This window comes from Lathamus discolor, chromosome 6, assembly GCF_037157495.1.
Source record: "Lathamus discolor isolate bLatDis1 chromosome 6, bLatDis1.hap1, whole genome shotgun sequence".
NCBI lineage: Eukaryota > Metazoa > Chordata > Aves > Psittaciformes > Psittacidae > Lathamus > Lathamus discolor.
In genome coordinates this window covers 51,133,857-51,151,978 of record NC_088889.1, presented here as the reverse complement: position 1 = coordinate 51,151,978, position 18,122 = coordinate 51,133,857, and the positions used below count along the sequence as shown (strand labels likewise).

General features: G+C 47.3%; 1 protein-coding gene across 1 annotated transcript in view; it reads right to left on the bottom strand.

Annotated features, from left to right (window-relative positions):
* PNPLA2 (patatin like phospholipase domain containing 2) overlaps positions 1-17,752 on the bottom strand; it is a 29,887-nt gene extending 12,135 nt beyond the window's left edge. Inside the window, exons 1-3 of the mRNA XM_065686861.1 lie at positions 17,368-17,752; positions 1,309-1,541; positions 1,044-1,109 (exon numbers count right to left, since the gene is read on the bottom strand). Of these exons, the coding sequence (XP_065542933.1) occupies positions 1,044-1,109; positions 1,309-1,541; positions 17,368-17,554 (486 nt within the window). The 5' untranslated portion in view covers positions 17,555-17,752. The remainder of the gene's footprint in view (positions 1-1,043; positions 1,110-1,308; positions 1,542-17,367) is intronic.
* Positions 17,753-18,122: the final 370 nt, after the last annotated feature.

The window sequence follows — 18,122 nt, the reverse complement described above, 5'->3', positions numbered from 1 at the left end:
TCAGTGTGCCAGGGCAGCTGCACATTCCAGAAACCCTGATGTTTTGGAATTTTGAGATTTTGCCTTATCCACATTGACCTCAATTAGCCCCAGAGAAGTGTCAGGCAAGAGCCACCAGCTGTGGGACAAAAAAACCTGCCTGCAGATTGGACATTTCTTCTAGGTGGTTTTCCTGCCCAAAATGCTTGCACAAGACAAAGACAGCCAAGCTATACTTTAGGCAGGAGCAAAACTGACCTCACATTTTAGACACAGGTAGCAGTGGGATCAGATTTGATGCTATGCTCTGACAGACTGAGGCATCTTGGTCAGGTCACTTACACGAAACCAGGGCATACATACATTAATAGCAATTCCCCCTCTCCCTTTCGACTACCTAGTTTTCAATCAAACTTTCCTTTTAATGTCTGCATTAACCTATGTAGCACAAGGGGAGTCCAAGCTCAAGTGAGGCCCTTACGCGTAAGTGCAATATTCAGAGATGCTCCAGCTCTGCAGAGCTTTCAAATGTTTTTATTTCTAACATACAAACCCAGAAGGTAGACAGTGTTCTGGACAGCCTTGGACAGGATGTTAAAGAAGCTCTATCAGGCAGCAGAACATTATTTTCAGAGAAAGGACACGAACTCCATGGAAAAAAGGCCTGGTATCAACACCACTAGTTAAAACCCAACAGAAAGTGACAGGCTTGTGGGAGAGGGACTGCACTCATGATTTCTACCCTAGACCCAGGTTCTTTCCACATGCAGAGGGTTGGAGCCTCAGTGATGGACAGCACTGTACCAAGCAGCCAAGTCTGTCAGTACCTGCCCAGATTGCTATATATTACTATCATGCTAAATCCTCTAGTTTTCAGGACATTATAGCCAGCAGGCAGCAGTGGCAAGAAGGCACACCCACTGTTGAAGCTGCTCATTTAGGAATTTCTTGTGCTTCTTCAGGCTAATTGCTGCCAGCAGACAGGCAAAATAGAGTATTAAAACTTCTGCCTTCTTACTCATTAGCACACGATTTAATGAGGGATCATCTAGGGTCTTACTTACCACTCCACGCAAGGTTGGAGGTATCAGCCCACAGTAGACAGGGATAAAGGCGCTGCAGACACAGGCCTGAGGGACAAAGAGATCCAGAATGTAAGCTGTAGATCAAAACCTACTTAAACTCATTGACTGAATGATTACTCTTCTCAGAACAACACACTGGCATGTGCTGACAATTAAACTCCAATACTGAGGACATTTGAAGACCACAGGAAAACAAACCAGCATGCAGTTCCTGACTAGCCCTCTGCAATAAGTTCCCATTTACCTGGATCAGTTCCTCCTTGGAATGGAAGTCTGACAGTATTACATTTTCTCCATCAGAGACCCGTGTCAGGGAAATACCCAAGCGTCCTGCTGCAACCTCATGCCCATTCTCTGGCACGGTCTTGGACAGGCAGATCCGAATGATCTTCACCAAGTTGAAAGATGGGTGAAGAGGTCCCAAGAACCTCTTCCGGGCTTCTTTTGACACTCGAATAATGCTGGCACCAGCCTCACCTGCAACAAGAGAAAGAAAAATGCACCATGAAACCCTAGAAAAAACAGCCTTTTCCTTTACAGAATAAGGCACCAAAAAAAGCCTCATTCGCAGTTTTACTCAGAGGTTTATCCCCGCTGACTGATATATAACAAGACAAGAGGCTATTACAGGCAGCATTACAGGAGTCATTGAAGTTTGTTCTCTTGGCCCTCACACTCCCCCATCGCAAAGAGCTACCCTCATCTGACATACGTTTTATAAAGTCAAGGAAGACCTTAGCATCTAGCTAAACCCTCATACTTTTTCTTAGATCCTGTTTCACTGGCCAGTGTAGGGCTAGCGAAAACAGACGAGCAAAGAAAACAAGCGAGATGCTTTAACAGCCTTGAGCTTATGACTAAATCCACTTCAAAACATCTTCCACTAACACTTCTCTAGTAAGCATCTTTTTTCTGACATGAAAAAGTCATCTGCCTGTAAGCAAAAGTGCAAGTAAACAAGAATGTCTGTACTTTAGAGCTAAATGATCCCAGCTCAACTGCGAATGTCAGCCACCACTCAGGTGAACAAGACCAGACACTATGCTCCATTAGGGAATGAGTGACTTAGTGCCTCCTGCAGTCTTTGGGTCCCATCCCATCCAGTTCCACAGCACAAAACAAGGCCTTTATGGCAAGTAGAACTCATGAAGCCATGCCTGCTTTACCCTTTCACACAGCGACCCAGCTGGGTTTGGAGGAGGAGATATCCCATCTGCACAAAAGGGAAAGCATCTGCTAAGCCCATTATCTCATGGTCACTAGGAGCCCGATCTGGCAACAGCATCAGAGCTCTCCAGTGGTAAAGGAGGGATGGAAGAAAAGAAAGCAAAAACAACAACCCAAGCCAAACCTCAGCTGCCAGCATGCTGCCCTTTGCACACACTGACTGTTACTGCCACATACATCTAGCCACGGCGAGATACAAGACAACAGCTCCTCTAAGAACCGGCCAATCACTGCACTCCCAGGGGCATCAGGAATACACATGAGAATATCATCGGGGGGAAATAAAAGAAACCAGGAGAAAAAAAGTACATGCTTTCACACATTAAGACTTCAATCACACTGAAGTTCAGTTTGTGAAGAAAGATGAAAGACTACCAGTTCAAGCCAGCTGGAAATCCCTCCATCTTGCTCTCCCACACAAGACTTGCAATTGCAGAAAGGAGGCAGCAGAATGAAAGAACCAAAGTTAGACCCAGGTTAATAAATAAAATGGAGATAAGAGCACTAACACCCTCAATACTATGTTGACACATCCCACTCTCTTGCAATGCATGTGTGCCAGCAACATATTTTCCAACAACACAGCCCGGCAATGCAATTCCGTGCTTTGGAAACCCATTAGCACCAGTAGGTCAAGCAAGCACAGACTGCACTCTTGAACATGACCAGAGACTCTGGGTGAGGATCTTAGGCACTGTGAGGAAGCAACTTAGCAGAAAATCCAAAGTTCCCCCCTCTGCAGCAGTTTTTAGCACTGTAATCCCAGTCTTTTGCTCTGTCCTAGAGCGATGTTTAGCAGTCTAATTCTGATCTTACTTACTCAATTAGCAGTAAGCCATTGAGCCCAACCTGTTCCAGATAGTAGCCACATGGTTCAACATCCTTTCCAATATGAAGTAAGCAAGCCTCACAGGAATTACATTTTATCAACACCATGACGTTAGCACTCATAACGCTCCCTACGACACCTTCATATCTGACAAGGGGAGGAAAAGCACATGAAGAAGCAGCAATAGATCAAAAGCCTGAGGGAATCCCAGCCCAGCTCCTTGGCCGTATGACCCCAAGAAACTCCATTGCACTGAGTGCATTGCAGGGAGCTGCTGGCTTCACTGAAAAACCCAACGGGAGGCTGGGTGTTGAGTACACAGCTGCAGGGAGACAGCCTGCATGCACAGAGAGCTCTGGTGGTGGGAGTGTGGAGGTGTGTGCATCACCCAGGAGATGACGCTTAGGGAATGATGCTTTCACACTTGGCATCTCACTGTACAGGAAGATTTGAAAGCAATACTGCAAACAATCATAATTACATGACTTATGACTGACTGCTTGAGCTAAAATGTGAGCTGGAAGGTTTTGTTTGTTTAAGAAAAACAAAATAGCAAAGTCCCAACTATGTGAGGAAACAGATTGTCTCACAGCATTTGAGTGGAGACTGGAGTTGCAGCTGCCTGCTCTATCACACTGCACAGCCAAGAGAACAAAGTAAGAATTATTACTTATTCTAGCAATTTCATTATTTGAATACTTTCTGGGTGTTCATTGGTTTAGGTTCTTTTTAGTACATGTCTGCATACATGCACACACACAGGAGCTTCTGAGGTATTTCAGTTCAAGGGCACCTGTGATTCTGTTGGACTTGCTGCTTCACTTACACCAAAGCAAGGTGGTGAGGGTAGTGAGGCACTGGCACAGGTTGCCCAGAGAAGCTGTGGATGCCTCACCCCTGGCAGCGTTCAAGGCCAGGTTGGACAGGGCTTCGACCAACCTGGTCTCCTGGAAGGTGCCCCTGCAAATGGCAGGGGGGTTGGATCTAGATGATCTTGAAAGTCCTTTCCAACCCAACCCATTCTATGAAAGCTGAGTGCAGAACTGCAGGAAGAGACAGGCACAGGGTGATCTGCAGCAGCACCACCAGCCTTCCTGGAAATAAAGCTAGCTGATGGTTCAGCCAAAGGAGTCGGGTTTATGTAGCTAGATCCATGACAGATGACAAGTCCTCCTGAAAATACATTTGAGGAGACAGAAGCGGTAAGAGTGTTTTAATCCCATTACTACCAGAAATGCTATTCTAGGAATACCAGCTCAAATTCTGCACACAGCCTGCCAGAGAGAACAGCTGAATGAGAGGTGGTCAACAGAAGAGTCCTACAGGGGTCATCCACAAGCTGTCAATTACTACTAGTCCAGTGCTAATTCCAGCCCACAGAAAAGTCCTCTATGATTTTTGAGGGATCTGGTGATTCAGGACATTGGGTCATGTGAAAAAGCTAAATTAAGTATATCTTCCTTTACTGAAGTATATACCAAGAGGCAGAGACAACCCATAAAAGCTGGTATTGCTTGCTGGGAAAACATTCCATTCTTCTCTCACCAACCAATTAATTCAACACTTTTTCTTATACAGATTTACTATGCCAACATTTCTCTAAAAATCATATTAATATGTGGAATATTCCATTTGCATTAGTCAAGCCATATCCCCCTTCTATCCTGCCCCAGTGGGTGGTGTTATATATAAATTTGAATACTGCCATTGTCCTTATCCAAATTTCAGTTGTGATGACACAAAGGAGCATCAGGCAGTTATGTCCTGAAATATCCCAGTGTGTCCCTTTCCAGACAAAGGAGCCCAGCTGCTCCACCTCTGCTGGTTCATCCTGTGATTTTTATGCAGCAGCTACAAGGGGTATGTTACCACTACCTGTGGGGAAAACACCTGAAAGCAGTGCTAACTGGCATTTCATTTTTAAGCTATGTGAAGCCAGCTTCATATTATTCTATGCTATGCTTACTGACAGAGCAAGGTCATTCCTTTAAAGGACTGGTTTTCACCACTATCAGTCATGCTCAGCTCCAAAATAACCCAGTATCTCAGTCTCTACTGCCTTGTGTCCTCCTTAAACTACCCTTCTCTAACCTGAAAAGCATTCAAGCAGCACATACTATTTATAACTGTATACAAACACCCCTAGCCTCAGCAGCATGTTGCTACTCTGCCTCTGGCAAAGAAGAACTGAAGATCAACCACCTAAAACTCATGTTAGCCAGGCTGCTGGGAAGACCTTTATTTGCAGCTGAGAGCTCCGAGATGAAACAGCTTCAAGCATGTGCAATGCATAAGGATGAGAACCATACCAAAGGTTAAATACCCCACAGCAGAAGGGGTGACAAGCGGGGAAAGAAGGGCCCCTCCAGACCCACATACTCAGCAGCAGGGCTTTCGCACCAAGGGCACTATGATGCTCTCCTGTTGACATTAGACCATGCTGATTGCCATTTGCCAGCCAGCAAAAGGACAGCTGACCCATGAAGTGAAAAAAAAAAAAGCATAAGGCACAACCAAAAATAGGAGCAGAACAGGCTAAAAAGAGAGAGGGGCATTGTGGACATTCCACCCAGCAGCTTCTGTGACTGCAACTCAGCCATGACACTGCAGCTCTTTCTAGGAGAGCCCCACATCAGCACAAAGATCACGCTCTGTGCCAGGGACATTCCTGTCCCCTGGCTAATGCAGCAGTAAACATGATGCATGCTTAAAGGAAAGGCTCCCAAAAGGGATGGAGAAGAGAACAGCACAGACAGCTGATTAATCACAGACAGCTGATTAATGCAGGAAAAGCATCTCCTGTCCCTGATGGTAGGAAGCACAGCCTGAGAGGTCACACCCCCAGCTGCAGTTGCCATACCTCACCTGGACTAGTGGGGCAGGAAGGAAACTATGCAGATCCTCACTAAACCTGTTTCTCATTCAACACCAGCAAGAATCCAAACGGACTCCTTCCTACACCTCAGCAAGGTGGCACCACTCCTCTCTCCTCAGTCCCATTACCCAGCTATTCCGGCTCCAGACTGGCCAGACACACCAATACCAAAAGCTCTGAAAAGCAGCCAGCTGGCAGAAGGAAGTGCAGGTGCTTCTGGCATTTCTTCTGCACCCTGAGCGCTCAATGCCTGTTCGCTTGGGATGCCATGAGCAAGCTATTTGGACTGCAAGATCTTCAGGACAAGAGACAGCTCCTCTGTAGCATAAGCAAGCCCCAGAATGAGGTCCCTGGTAAATTCTGCTTAGCTATTTGCTCAGGCTATGTTTCTGCCTTAATCAGCACAGATGCTCCCTGCAAAAGTCTACAGCTACAATCTTCACACTGCACTTTCAACTCAGATGGTTGCTGAGCATCACTGGAGCTCTCATGTTGCCCACTGGTAAAACTCAGTCCAGATCTAAATTTAGGAATAGGCTGAGTCAGAAGGAATTCACCAGCATCGTCTCCCCCAAGGTTAATTTAACTTGGCTGCCTGTCCCTCACTATTTCAGGTGTTCCTGTACCTCATCTCAAAGCTAGTTTCCAATGATGAGCACAAGTTTCGGGAGATCTGTTCTTCCTGGGCACAAATCCCCAAGCTGCTCCAGCTAAGCACACGCAGCTCCTGCACCTGCCTCTTCTGTAAGTACTGAGAGTCAGCAACACGCATGCTTTTCTGGCCTGGCCTCTCCTGGATGATACAGTCTTAATTATAACACAGTCCTGTCACCAGCGCAAAAACATAAAGCTGTAAACAAGAGGCACTGAAACAAAAGTTTGCAAGCTGACATCTAGACAATAATTAACAGAGAACTTTACTGGATGTTTCCTCACAGGGAGCTCAGAGCACCAGAAAGGGCCCATTCGTTCAGTCCTAGGAACAGTGCAAAGCAATGTGTCAGTGACCAAAGGACTGCCCCTATTCTTGTGGGCAGTGCCTTCAGTCTATGAAAGATCCCACTGCTTGGCTGGACTTTTGCTCCTCTTCCCCCACTCATGCTGAAGCAGCCGGGTTTCCACACATTGTCCCAGGAGAGCAAGAACGAGACAGACCTTCAGCTGAGCTAAGCTAGACAAAAGCTGACTCGTCCTGAAGGGAACCTGACCCAAGATGTTCTCCAACAGCCTCTAAGTGAGGCTGAATGGATGTCAAAGGAAGGTCCAAGGCAAAATCCATACCTGCAGGAAATAAAGTGAGAGTAATGCCTTATGATCTACCCTAGTAAGACATTTTCAGGTGACAGGTGTATCCCACAGCTTGTGACAGCTCTTTAATTTCTGCATGAAATCCTGGACAGATACCTAAAAGCATTGACATAGAAAAGATATTTACCCTTCACTTTCCAGAAGCAGTATAACTGCTACTATTTAACACAATAAAACTGCCCATTTTTAAACGTTTGAGGCAGGGGGATGGCAGCCAGCAGTGGAGCCTTTAAAGGCACCAATACTTTTTACATCTGCACATTTACATTCATGTAAGCCAGTAATATTGAGAAACTCCATGTACCAGAACAAGCTGTTCCTCTGTGACTTCCCCAATTTTTGTTGTTCTGAGGTATATTTGTTTCGAAGTTTTCACTCAGTCGCACTCTGACTGTTTTGCCATCACGTAAGAAACAGCTCAGCTGACTTGGCTCCAAATAAGAAAAGCTTCCTTCCTGTACCTCTTCTGGCAATACATAGCTAACAAACGCAACTCCCGCTATAACATACACCCACTGAGCCTACAGACAGCCCTACTGCTTGTTCCCTGCAGCAGGTAACTCTTCCCACCAGGGGCTCTGTGCAGGGATTTAACACCAGAACTCATCAAGCAAATGATTTTGCCAAGGGGATACCTCAGAAAGCCTGGCCACCAGGTGTAAATAATGTCCTTTGCCACCTTTTGTTCAAGGGTGAGGGGCACTGATATGTATTCTATTGGAATAACTCCTAGGGATGCCTATCAGACTGTGGTAAGCACCTTACAGGTGGGGCAGATAGACACACCAAGAGGAAGTGACAGCTTGTCAAGTAGGGCCAGCTCTCACAGCCAGATGCACATGCTGAAGGAAGGGCTCTGCCCACAACTCTTTCTGGTTCAGATTCTCAGGGCTCAGCACCGCATAGTCTAGACACAAACCATGCCACAATGCAACCTGCAGCAGTAGGGTTAAGTAAATGAAATCACCTGCAACTGCTTCAGAGCCAGAAGCCTCCCTCTTATTAAGATGTTTGTCCCCAAGATGTTTGTTTTTCTGTTTCAAGTAAAATTTGGGGAAAGCACTCCAAAACACTGTTGGTCACTCTCTGTTTAAATAAAGACAAACCAAAAGGAGGAGTTTTCCCCCTCAGAGACAAACAGAGTTATTTTGTGTGGTCTAGGTACCAGTTAATAGATGAAGCAGAACTACTGCCATTTCCTGGATATGGGGAGCTTAAAGAGAAGATCAGCTTTCAAGTTGCCCAAGTTTTTTCCTCTTGCAGAGTGCAGCTCACCAGAGAGCACACAGCAACAGTTGCCTGCCTGTCCACTCACTGGTACCTACAGGATAGGACCCTCACACAAGCCAAACACACAGAAGCACAGTTCATACCTCAACCTTAAGGCAGGTTGCTGTTTCGTACAGAAGCAGAAAGCCTTTGGGAAAACAGGCACGAGAGCTGCCATGCTTGATGATGTCTCTAAGCTGCACCAGTCTTAACGTAGTGTTGGCACACCAAAGCCTCACTTGGTGACTGGTGTTCTGCAAGCTGAGGCCTGCTTTGTTTCTGTGGTCAGGACAGGAGCATTTATTTTTGCAACACAAATCAGAACACAGTGCAGCTGCTATTACAAAACAATTAGTAGGAAGGCCAAGAGGCAGCTCAGTTCAGGCAGCCAGCCAGGATCATTCTCTGCCACAACCACAACAACAATCCCCACTAGCCTAATCTTTCTCCACTGTAATTCCTTAATACGAGGCTTAATGCTGCATTTCTGTTCACTGCATTAGAGAGAAATTAAATAGTATAACAGCGCATGAAAAGGAAAAGTTGTTCAGGACCCCAGGCAAACTATACTGAAAACCATGTCCTATCCTCATTCACTCATCAATCCTGTCAATGCTATAGTGCAACTCAAATGGCATGGGGTGGCAAGAAAAGGGGATTCACAGAGTGACAGAAGGTACAGCTCAGATCCCTGCTGTTCACTCTGAGCCACAGCAATGCTGGGTTTGGGGTAAGTTTTTCAAAAGCAAGTACTCAGTGAGAAAAGGCAAGTGGAGGAGAAACAGACCAAACCCCATACTGTAATAATGCAAAATTGCCCTTCTCCTCTGCATTGCACAGCAGCATAAGTGGAATCACATCCAACTCTTGCTTTATACATCCAAGTGAAAACCACCAACACAGAGCTTCCAGTGGCTGTTATTCTGCATAGGAACTGGTGCAGAAGGATCAAGTCTCGACCACGTGCACGATGTTGTACACACACTCCATACTCGCTTCTCAGGATCAGTTTGCAGGACAGGACCATGGACCCAGAGAAAGAGTGCACTGTTTCCACTTCACAGAAGTATCACTAGAGGTAGGATGTTTTGGATAAAAAGAGATCAGTGCTACAGGGCAGCAGATACATTTGCAGGCACCTGCACTACAGATCCACAAAGAGGAAAAAGTGGAGTGAGCAGTCATCATGTGTGTGTCTACAGCCCAATGAAATAGCTGCCACTCCAGCACCCCTTTGGCTTTATCACACACTAAACACTACCCTCACCAACACCAAAGCAAGGCCCACACACAGCTTTTACTGGCTTACAGTTTAACTCCTGCTGAACGCTCTCCTGCACACTTACAGGCAGTGTTTGTTTAGTGATCAGAGATGTTACCAGAAATACGGCTGACTCTCTCATGCAGAGCACCCTGTCTCCTTTCTCTCTGTCCTTTCCCAGTATACACTTGTGTGGCTGCTAAAGTCCTGGCACAGAATAAAAGGAATAGTCCTGAAGCCCTCCACTGGCCTTTAGCTTGCACCGTGCACAGCTAGCCAACTGCTTCAACCCATGCCATTCACCTCCCCGGGCACGTGCAAGCATGCTGCTTGCTGTGCCTGCTTTGCCCTTTTTCCACCTCACATGGGCATGTGAAGTGTCACCGTACACACCTGAACTCTTCCCCACTAGCCACAGCATGAGAGGAGCAGGCTTCAGTAAGGAAGTGAGAATGAGAAGCTTTGTTCCAGAGCAGTTCTCAGAAGAGGGGCATGGGTATTTTGCTCTACAAGGAATCTAGAAGAAGCTTAACTGGGAAACATCTTCTGGCAGACCACAAGGCAGACTGCATTGCTTCGGAGCCATGACACAAGAATATCTGGAGACTGACGTTACCTTTCTCCTATGGCTATCAGCAGTGGTCCCCCAGCCACAACTCACAGCCATCAATATGACTCAGATTCCATAAACAACCAAAAGCAGGACTCACAGAGGTTGCACAGACCCCTGTAAGGGAAGAGCCTCTGCGCAATCATTCCTGCAGTACACAAGCAAGGAGAGCAGCAAGACAGATGTAGCAGTGTCCTGCTGAAGTTCACACACAGAGAATTAATGCTTCTGTGTGAACAAGTATGGCTGGTAGCTAAATGGTTACTGTGTTCCTGTAAGAGAGTTTTTACCAATCTCGCTGAATAAGAACACTGGGCTAAATAAATCACTGCAATTTCCTCTTGTGCTGCCAGTCCACTCTGAAACAGGGCTCTAACTTTCTCCATGCATGGCATAACTACAGCATCCTGAATCCACACCCTTCCTCCATGATACACTGGAATAATAAGTTTGATAGGCCCAGCCCTGAATCAGCAGCATTCAGTGAAGCTGGCAAGAGCAGCTCTTGTAATTAACATATGTAAAGGGCTCCTGATCCATCTACACCCTCAGATGCCATCTACACCCTCAGATGCCATCTCCTGTACTTCAGGATGCTAAACTAGATAATCCACAGGAGTGGCAGCTCAGACACTGGCATAGCCTCCAGTGCTCAACTGGTACTTGGTCCACTAAATCCTACTAAATACTAACCCAAAGGCTTCCAAAACCAGTATCTATCCAAACAAACTGTAGTGTATGAAGATGAGAATGGCTCATTCTCAGAAGTTCTCCAGCGACAGCATAGCCAGAAGCCTGGGAAACAGCTGCATAAACACACTTCACAAAGCTTGCAGATTCCAGAGGATTTGTCAGGCAGAAACCATCAATGTAGACTTGGCCTTTATCTGTACGAGAAAGCACCACAGCTTCAGGCTTGGGCAGGTGCCAGAGGGCAGCACAAAGCCCTGGGTTCTACTGAAACTAGCAGCTTCCACGCCTGACATACCCCAAGCACCAAGAACAAAGCGCACATCACCTGCACAGACCCGTCACCTCTAGGATCGCATGGAGCTTGGCTTGTTCTGAGCCTTTCAGCTGAGAGTCCTGGACTCCAGGAACACTGAAGGCAGCTCTCCCAGATACACTGTACTAAGAGCAGCATAACCTCTGGGACAGGATCAGGCCTGTCACAAATAGCTATTGTATCAGAAATGCCAAACTCTCTCCTCCTTTTCTCCTGTCTTTGTAGCTACAATAGGTACAGCTACAACAACCTCTAGCATCTTTCCCACACTCCAAAGCTCATCAATTCCCTCCCTTCTATATGCTCCCTGAAAAGGATGTTTTACTGCCCCAGACCTTATCACTTCCAGGACACATTCTGCCTTTTCCCAAGGACACATTTATTTAGGACCTTCGACATGGAGTCATTTCCTCTAGCCCTGCTTTTCACCAGCTCTCACCCTTCTCTAGTGCCTTATGCTTGCTTGACAAGAAAAGACAGCCCAAGACAAATACATATATAGGGGTTCCCAGATTCTTGACAGCAGATGCTGACATTCACCTCAAGTCCCAAGAACACTTAGCAGAAAGAACAAGGCAGAGTATGGGCAACTGAAGTGTAGCCACTACAGTAGTGGGAGTTTGAAACTAAGAGTAAGGAACCTGAGGATGGTTTTTTGATTTGTCAGGACTAACCTTATCTTCAAAAGATAATCAATACTGGACATAGGACTCTGAAGTATACTCAAAAGTTTCTCATATTTTATAGGGAGAACTTGCAGGTACCTTGAAGAGTTTGGGAAATGAGGTAGAAAGAAGTGAAATAGACAGGCCACAGGTTCAAGAGAGATGCTGAAATGACGGGTCAGAAGAACGACCATGCAAAGATGGCTTGTGCTGTTTGCACAGCCGCTGCTGTGGCTGAGGGAGCAAGGCTGGGCACGAAGCTGCTCTGCACACCTCCTCTCTACGTGGGGTGACAAAAGAATAAACACATGCACTGCTATGAATATGCATTTCACTGAAAGCAGCTGCTTGGCTTCCCTTACACTCATCCAACAAGATACCTGCAAGAGCACCTTTCCTCATGGGAAAGAGCCAAGCAGACAGTGGGAACAAGCTCCTTCCCTCCCAGCAGAAGGTACTGCACAGTACGCTGGATGCCAGCTTACTCATCTGGACACCTGAGCCTGCAGCCCTGTGACCACTGATGGCATCCATCCAGGCACAGCAGCTTCTCCGCCAAGCCAGTGGACATTTCAAACTATGTCAGCAGAGAACATCCATGCACCTCTATTTTCCACCACAGGAAGAAGCAGCAGCTTTACCGCTTCCAGGGAGCACCAGAAGGTTCCCCATGAATCACATCCACATCTCTGTGTATGTACATAAAGGTGCTTCTACTTCATTGACAGCGCTGGAGCTGCTGAGCTCAACAACTTTTGCCCCAGCTAGGGCCTCTGGAAGAGATACAAGCAACAACCTCCTGTGCAGGGAAAGACTCGAGTTCTGAGAGGCCACAAATGCGATAAAGCTTTCCCTCACATACCTGGGGAGACCCATGGGTCTCCTCACGCAGCCATGTGAGACAGCACTACATATACTTCCCCGCAGACAAGCTTCATCAGTCACACTTTAAACAGCATAAACTGGCATTGCTCTGAGGACTCCATAGAGACTAAGATGATTTATTTCCCTCTATCAGTCTGGGATTTGGCGTTAGGAGTCCACACACATTGAGAAAATAATCTCCATGGCTAGTCCTTAAGCATTTGCATGCACATAACCAAACTTCAGGAGCACAACATTCAAGATACTGCTATCATTCATTGTCTCAATTTCAAAAGAGAAAAGAGGGTTTGGTGGTTGGGTTTTTTTGTTGTTTTTTTTTTCGTCTCCTCCTCCTGCTACTTAATGGAAAAAGTCTGGAGCTCAGCAGCGTATTTCCTGGTGGTCACATGGTGACAGCTGACAAGCAAACCTTAATGTCAAATAACTATTACTTCACCCCAGGTTGAGCCCGACACAAGTCCTGGCTAAGACACTAGTTTAAAAAATAAGAAATCCTGTCAACAACCCAGGAAGAGCTCTCCAAAAACACCCTACACAACACTGCTCAATCTAGCAGACTTACAGCCTCCTTTCTGTATTCTTAGCACTTGAAACATTTCCTCATCTTGTGTGATTGTTTTCTACTGACTCTGTCATGCTGAAGGAGGTGTGATTGTTTTCTACTGACTCTGTCATGCTGAAGGAGAACAGCTAGCTCCCACAGATGCAGGTTTCATAGCCAGCTTTGTCTCTGACAGCAGAACCTGCTTCTTCCCCTAAAAAAAAGCAGCATTTCAGCAGTTCCAACCCACCCTTGGATGAGGGCTGTATACGACAATATTTACATGCTACACAGACAATTCAGATGCTCTTGGTTAACTGCAAGTAGGAAGCACAGTCCAGGACCTTCACATCAACTCAAAAAATCAGATTTTCAGTGATTACACATTCACATTCCATCACACATCCAGGCTGCTGCACTTCAAAAACAGGCATACCAAATCCCATGCAGCTCAGTAGAGTGAAGTGATTCAAGATCCTTAAAAAAAAACATATCCCCTATTCTGTATTAAAGATTTAAGAGTCCAACAGTGACTGCATTTTAACTAACATTACTCGTGACTGAAAATGGACAGTCTTGTCATGTCAGATAAGCCGGTTTTACTCATCCAGGCCAGTGCCTTAAGGTTTTTTTTTTTCCAGATAGGTAAATATCCTCAGCGCTCCAAGCCTAGAGTTTGTGTTCTCTGACTTATGCGCACCTCAAATCCTGCAGCTTCTCACAAAGTAAGCACAAAAGGACTTTTTCACTTACTTAGCATACAGAGGTGCATTTCCTGGTTCCAACAGCCACAAGAGAAGGCACAGGCATAACAGAAGGCCATTTTCCAGAAAACCCTCAGGACAATAAGTGATTCATACTCCAACACTGCAGTATGCAGTATGCAAAATCAAGCAACTCCTATGCAAACACGCGAGACTTTGCCTGATGCACTTCAAAAGCCACAGAGATTATTCCAGTGGAAAAATAGCAACACTTTTTCATGCCAGTGAACAGAAGAATCTCAAGGCTGGGGAGAGCACTTCAGATGTGGGACAATACCACTGTTGCAACCCCAGAGAATAAATCCAAGATCACTACAGCTTAATGGTAAAGTGTTTAACAAGAGCTAGGTGTGGTCATATCAGACCATAAATACCTCCTGGCCTCTAATTTAGAAATAATATCCTCTGCCTAGCTAGCATGTATGCCCAAAAATGTTTTATTTGGTATTCCAAAATAAGCCTTTCAAGCCCATAGTGAGTTCTCAAGGCAGAAGATCATTTGGTCAGAGCTTTCAGTTCAGTGTTATCCCATAGCAAAGCCTTACTGCCATATACAAATAATGACAGTGTGGTCTTAATTTAGAGAGAAGGCTGAATCAGCTCAGAGGCCAGCTGAACCGATGCAAAAGCAAGAAGAAAAAAGCCAGAAATGAAACCACTAGGTGGGGTCTTGCACTCTGAAGTCCAGGAAAACTTCTGTTCATCCTAATCAGGGTCTCAAAGGATCAGAACCAAAGAAAAAACCCAAAGGAAGAGGTTTGTTGACACCTCCCCAGGAAGTATTTATCTTTGCACAGTATAGTCTCACTGAATTCAGAGCAAAGTACAGATGCACCCAAATAAGCAATGCTTCCACAAAACTCCCCTCTGCTTGTCATCCACCAAGAGATGCTATTCAGCATTCCAGTTTGATGGACAGGGCGACAGTGTGGGGTAGCAGTTGCCGTAAATTTCAAAGCCAACAGGCTATATAATGCCTACTCTCAGGCAGAACCAGCTGCACACCAAACACGTATACCCAGGATCCTACAACAGCCTGTACTAGGATGAACTGCTTTCCTAGCACAGGCTGCAGCTGTACCTTCTGCCTAATCATTCTCTTCTTCCCTATGATTTCACTCTAACCCCTGGACCTCAAGCTGGAATTTGCCCTGTCAGGAGGATTTACAACAGGGACAAGGTACAGGGATCCCATGCCCCAAACAAGCACCCCGTTTGCTTTTACTTTCAGAAGTGAGCTCTGTTGCTTAGAGCTGCTCTCTACCCAAGATATATGCCAACCACACAGGCAGAGTCAAAAGAAAACTATCACAGAGAAGCCAAACTTAAACCAGAAATTGAACACCCAAGATCCAAGATTTGGCTGGCTTTAAACCAGCATGGTTTGCTCTCTTTCAGGAAGGAGGCAAATGCTGCCTAGGTGACCCCTAACTCTGTCCTCTTTATCATACCTCTCCTTGTACCTCACAGGGAGTGGGAAAAACCTATTCTAACCTGAATTCACAGAACGCTCTCTACCAGGCTAACTCCCCAAGGGCAACGCTTAGCACACCATGGGTGCTCTGGATGTACAACAGCAAGAACAACCCAGACATAACAACATACTTGCTCAGCACAGTAATGGCTTCTGAGCAAGGTAAAGGATTTGGGCACTACTGCCAGCCTGTCTCATGTTCATGCCATACCCCTGAGTAGCATGGGGACCACCCAGTTAAGGAACTGATTGGGCAGCCACCTCTTTAACATAAGGAATAGCAAGTAAAGCAACTAAAGCCCCAGCAGCTACCAACAAATGGATCCCTGCATGAGAGGGGACTAGAGGAGGCCTTTTCCCTTGTCCATGACAAAAGCTAGCACCATGGCATGACTACAACCTTTGAGATCGCAGACTGGGGGTTGAACAGCTTCCCATCAAGCTCCAGCAGCAGCATCTGACATTTCTGTAAACAAAATGCTAAGAAGAGAGAAACTTCAAACCTAACTATACAGAAGATGCTTCTGCTGCACGAAGGCTACATCTCTAAACTCTACCTGTCCCCAGAGAACTGGGAGTGCTGCAGAAAGACACCTGTGATGAAGGCAAGAGGAGTTCAAGTAGTAAACAGCTCTAGTTTCACTCGGCTCTAGGAGAAGCTCTTAATTCTGAGACTAAACAGATACGCCTGATTCTCTCAGACCATATTCCCCTTTCAAGATACTTTTCTGAATTGGTTATTCTCAAAAGCTTCCAAGCACAGCCTCTAGCATGTTGGTTGACTTCTCCCCCAGCACGCAAACCAGCTGACCTTACAGAGGAACAGTAAAGAAGCAGGAGGCACCACACACCATTCTCTGCAGCTGCTCTCTAGACGTGCCCTAAGCAAGAACAGACGACACTGCGTGCCTGCTGCAGAGGTAACTTTTAAAAGGTTCTTCTGTAACTTGAAAACAGAAGTAACATCTAGCTAAACTGGAGATCTAGCTGTTGCAGAGGGCAAGAAAACTCCCTAATGCCCTACATCCTGAGGCATAACCCTCTTCTAGAAATAAAGATGCTAAGAAAGGCTAAAGATAGATTTCCTGGCTTCTTGGAGACGCTGTTCAACTCTAATCCACATGCACAAAACGCTGCTCAACATCTCCATCCTCAGCTGCCTCCCTCCTGCTCACAGCCGCTAAGAGCAGGTGGCCGCAGGGCAACAGGTCACCTCCTCACCAACAGCTCAAGCAAGCCAAACTCACGAACCAAGCCCCCACAAGTCCACTTGTTAGTACGGTGGGGGTCAAAACCACTGCTGACTTCCTGATGCCTGCTCTGAGGAGGGCAGCGGCTCCCCCCCCCCACCCCGCCCAGGGTGCCCAGTTTGGAGCCCTGCATCTCCACTTCACCTTCCTGCCTCACCCCCCGGGTCCTCAGCCGGAGGCACGCAGAGACACAGCGAACACTGAGGAGAAGGCCTTAAACCCAACGCGCCGCTCGCGTTTGGGAAGGGGGCGGAGGGAGGCGGAGCGCCGCTTCCAGCACCGCGCCTCCCCGCCGCTGTGGTAATTAGTGCAGGAGTAACAACAAGGTGCACCGCTTACCCAGGCAGGCGCCGCTGACGAGGGCGGTGGCGGTGAGCGCCCCGGCTGATGCGCCGTAGATCTTCCTGGCGTTGGCGACGAGGAAGGGGGCATGTTCCTGCAGGCAGCTGGCTACCCCGACGTGGTAGACCCCCAGGAAGCCGCAGCCGGCGAAGGAGATATTCCAGGTGGAGTCCGGGGGGAACATGGCCTCCGCGCCCCGCTGCAGGCGGGAGCGAAAGGGGAAGAAGCAGCCGCGACGGAAAGCAGCGGGGTTCTCCTCGACTCACAGGGCCCCTGGACGGGCGGGACGGAGGGCGAGAGCCGGGAGGCGCTGCTGCCAAAGGAGACGGTCACTAGCACGGCGAGGTTTGCCGCGGGGCTGCCGGCAGCGCCTGCCCAGCTTATATGAGGCGGAGCGGCGGGCGGGGCGGCTCGGCCTCTCCTCTCCGCAGGCGCCGGCCCTGGGCGGGAGGCAGCCGGCTCCTCCTTCCAACCCTTCCTCCGGTGAACCCCGCTCCCAGCCGCGGCCCCCGTGGGCATTGAGCCCGTTCGAGCGCCGCTGCTGTACCAGCGCCACCCTGCAGTGTCAGGGGTTCCTTGGAGGAGAAAGGGGAAAGGAGAGGATTAAGGGTCCTCGCAGCACCCCAAACCTCGCTGTGTACGGGGGCGGTCTTCCCGCTCCCAAAACATAGTTTCTTGGCGGTTTTTACTCCAAGTCGGAGTTTTTCAGCCCTTTGTTTTTCGGGAGATGGGCAGGAAACATGAGGGGAAGG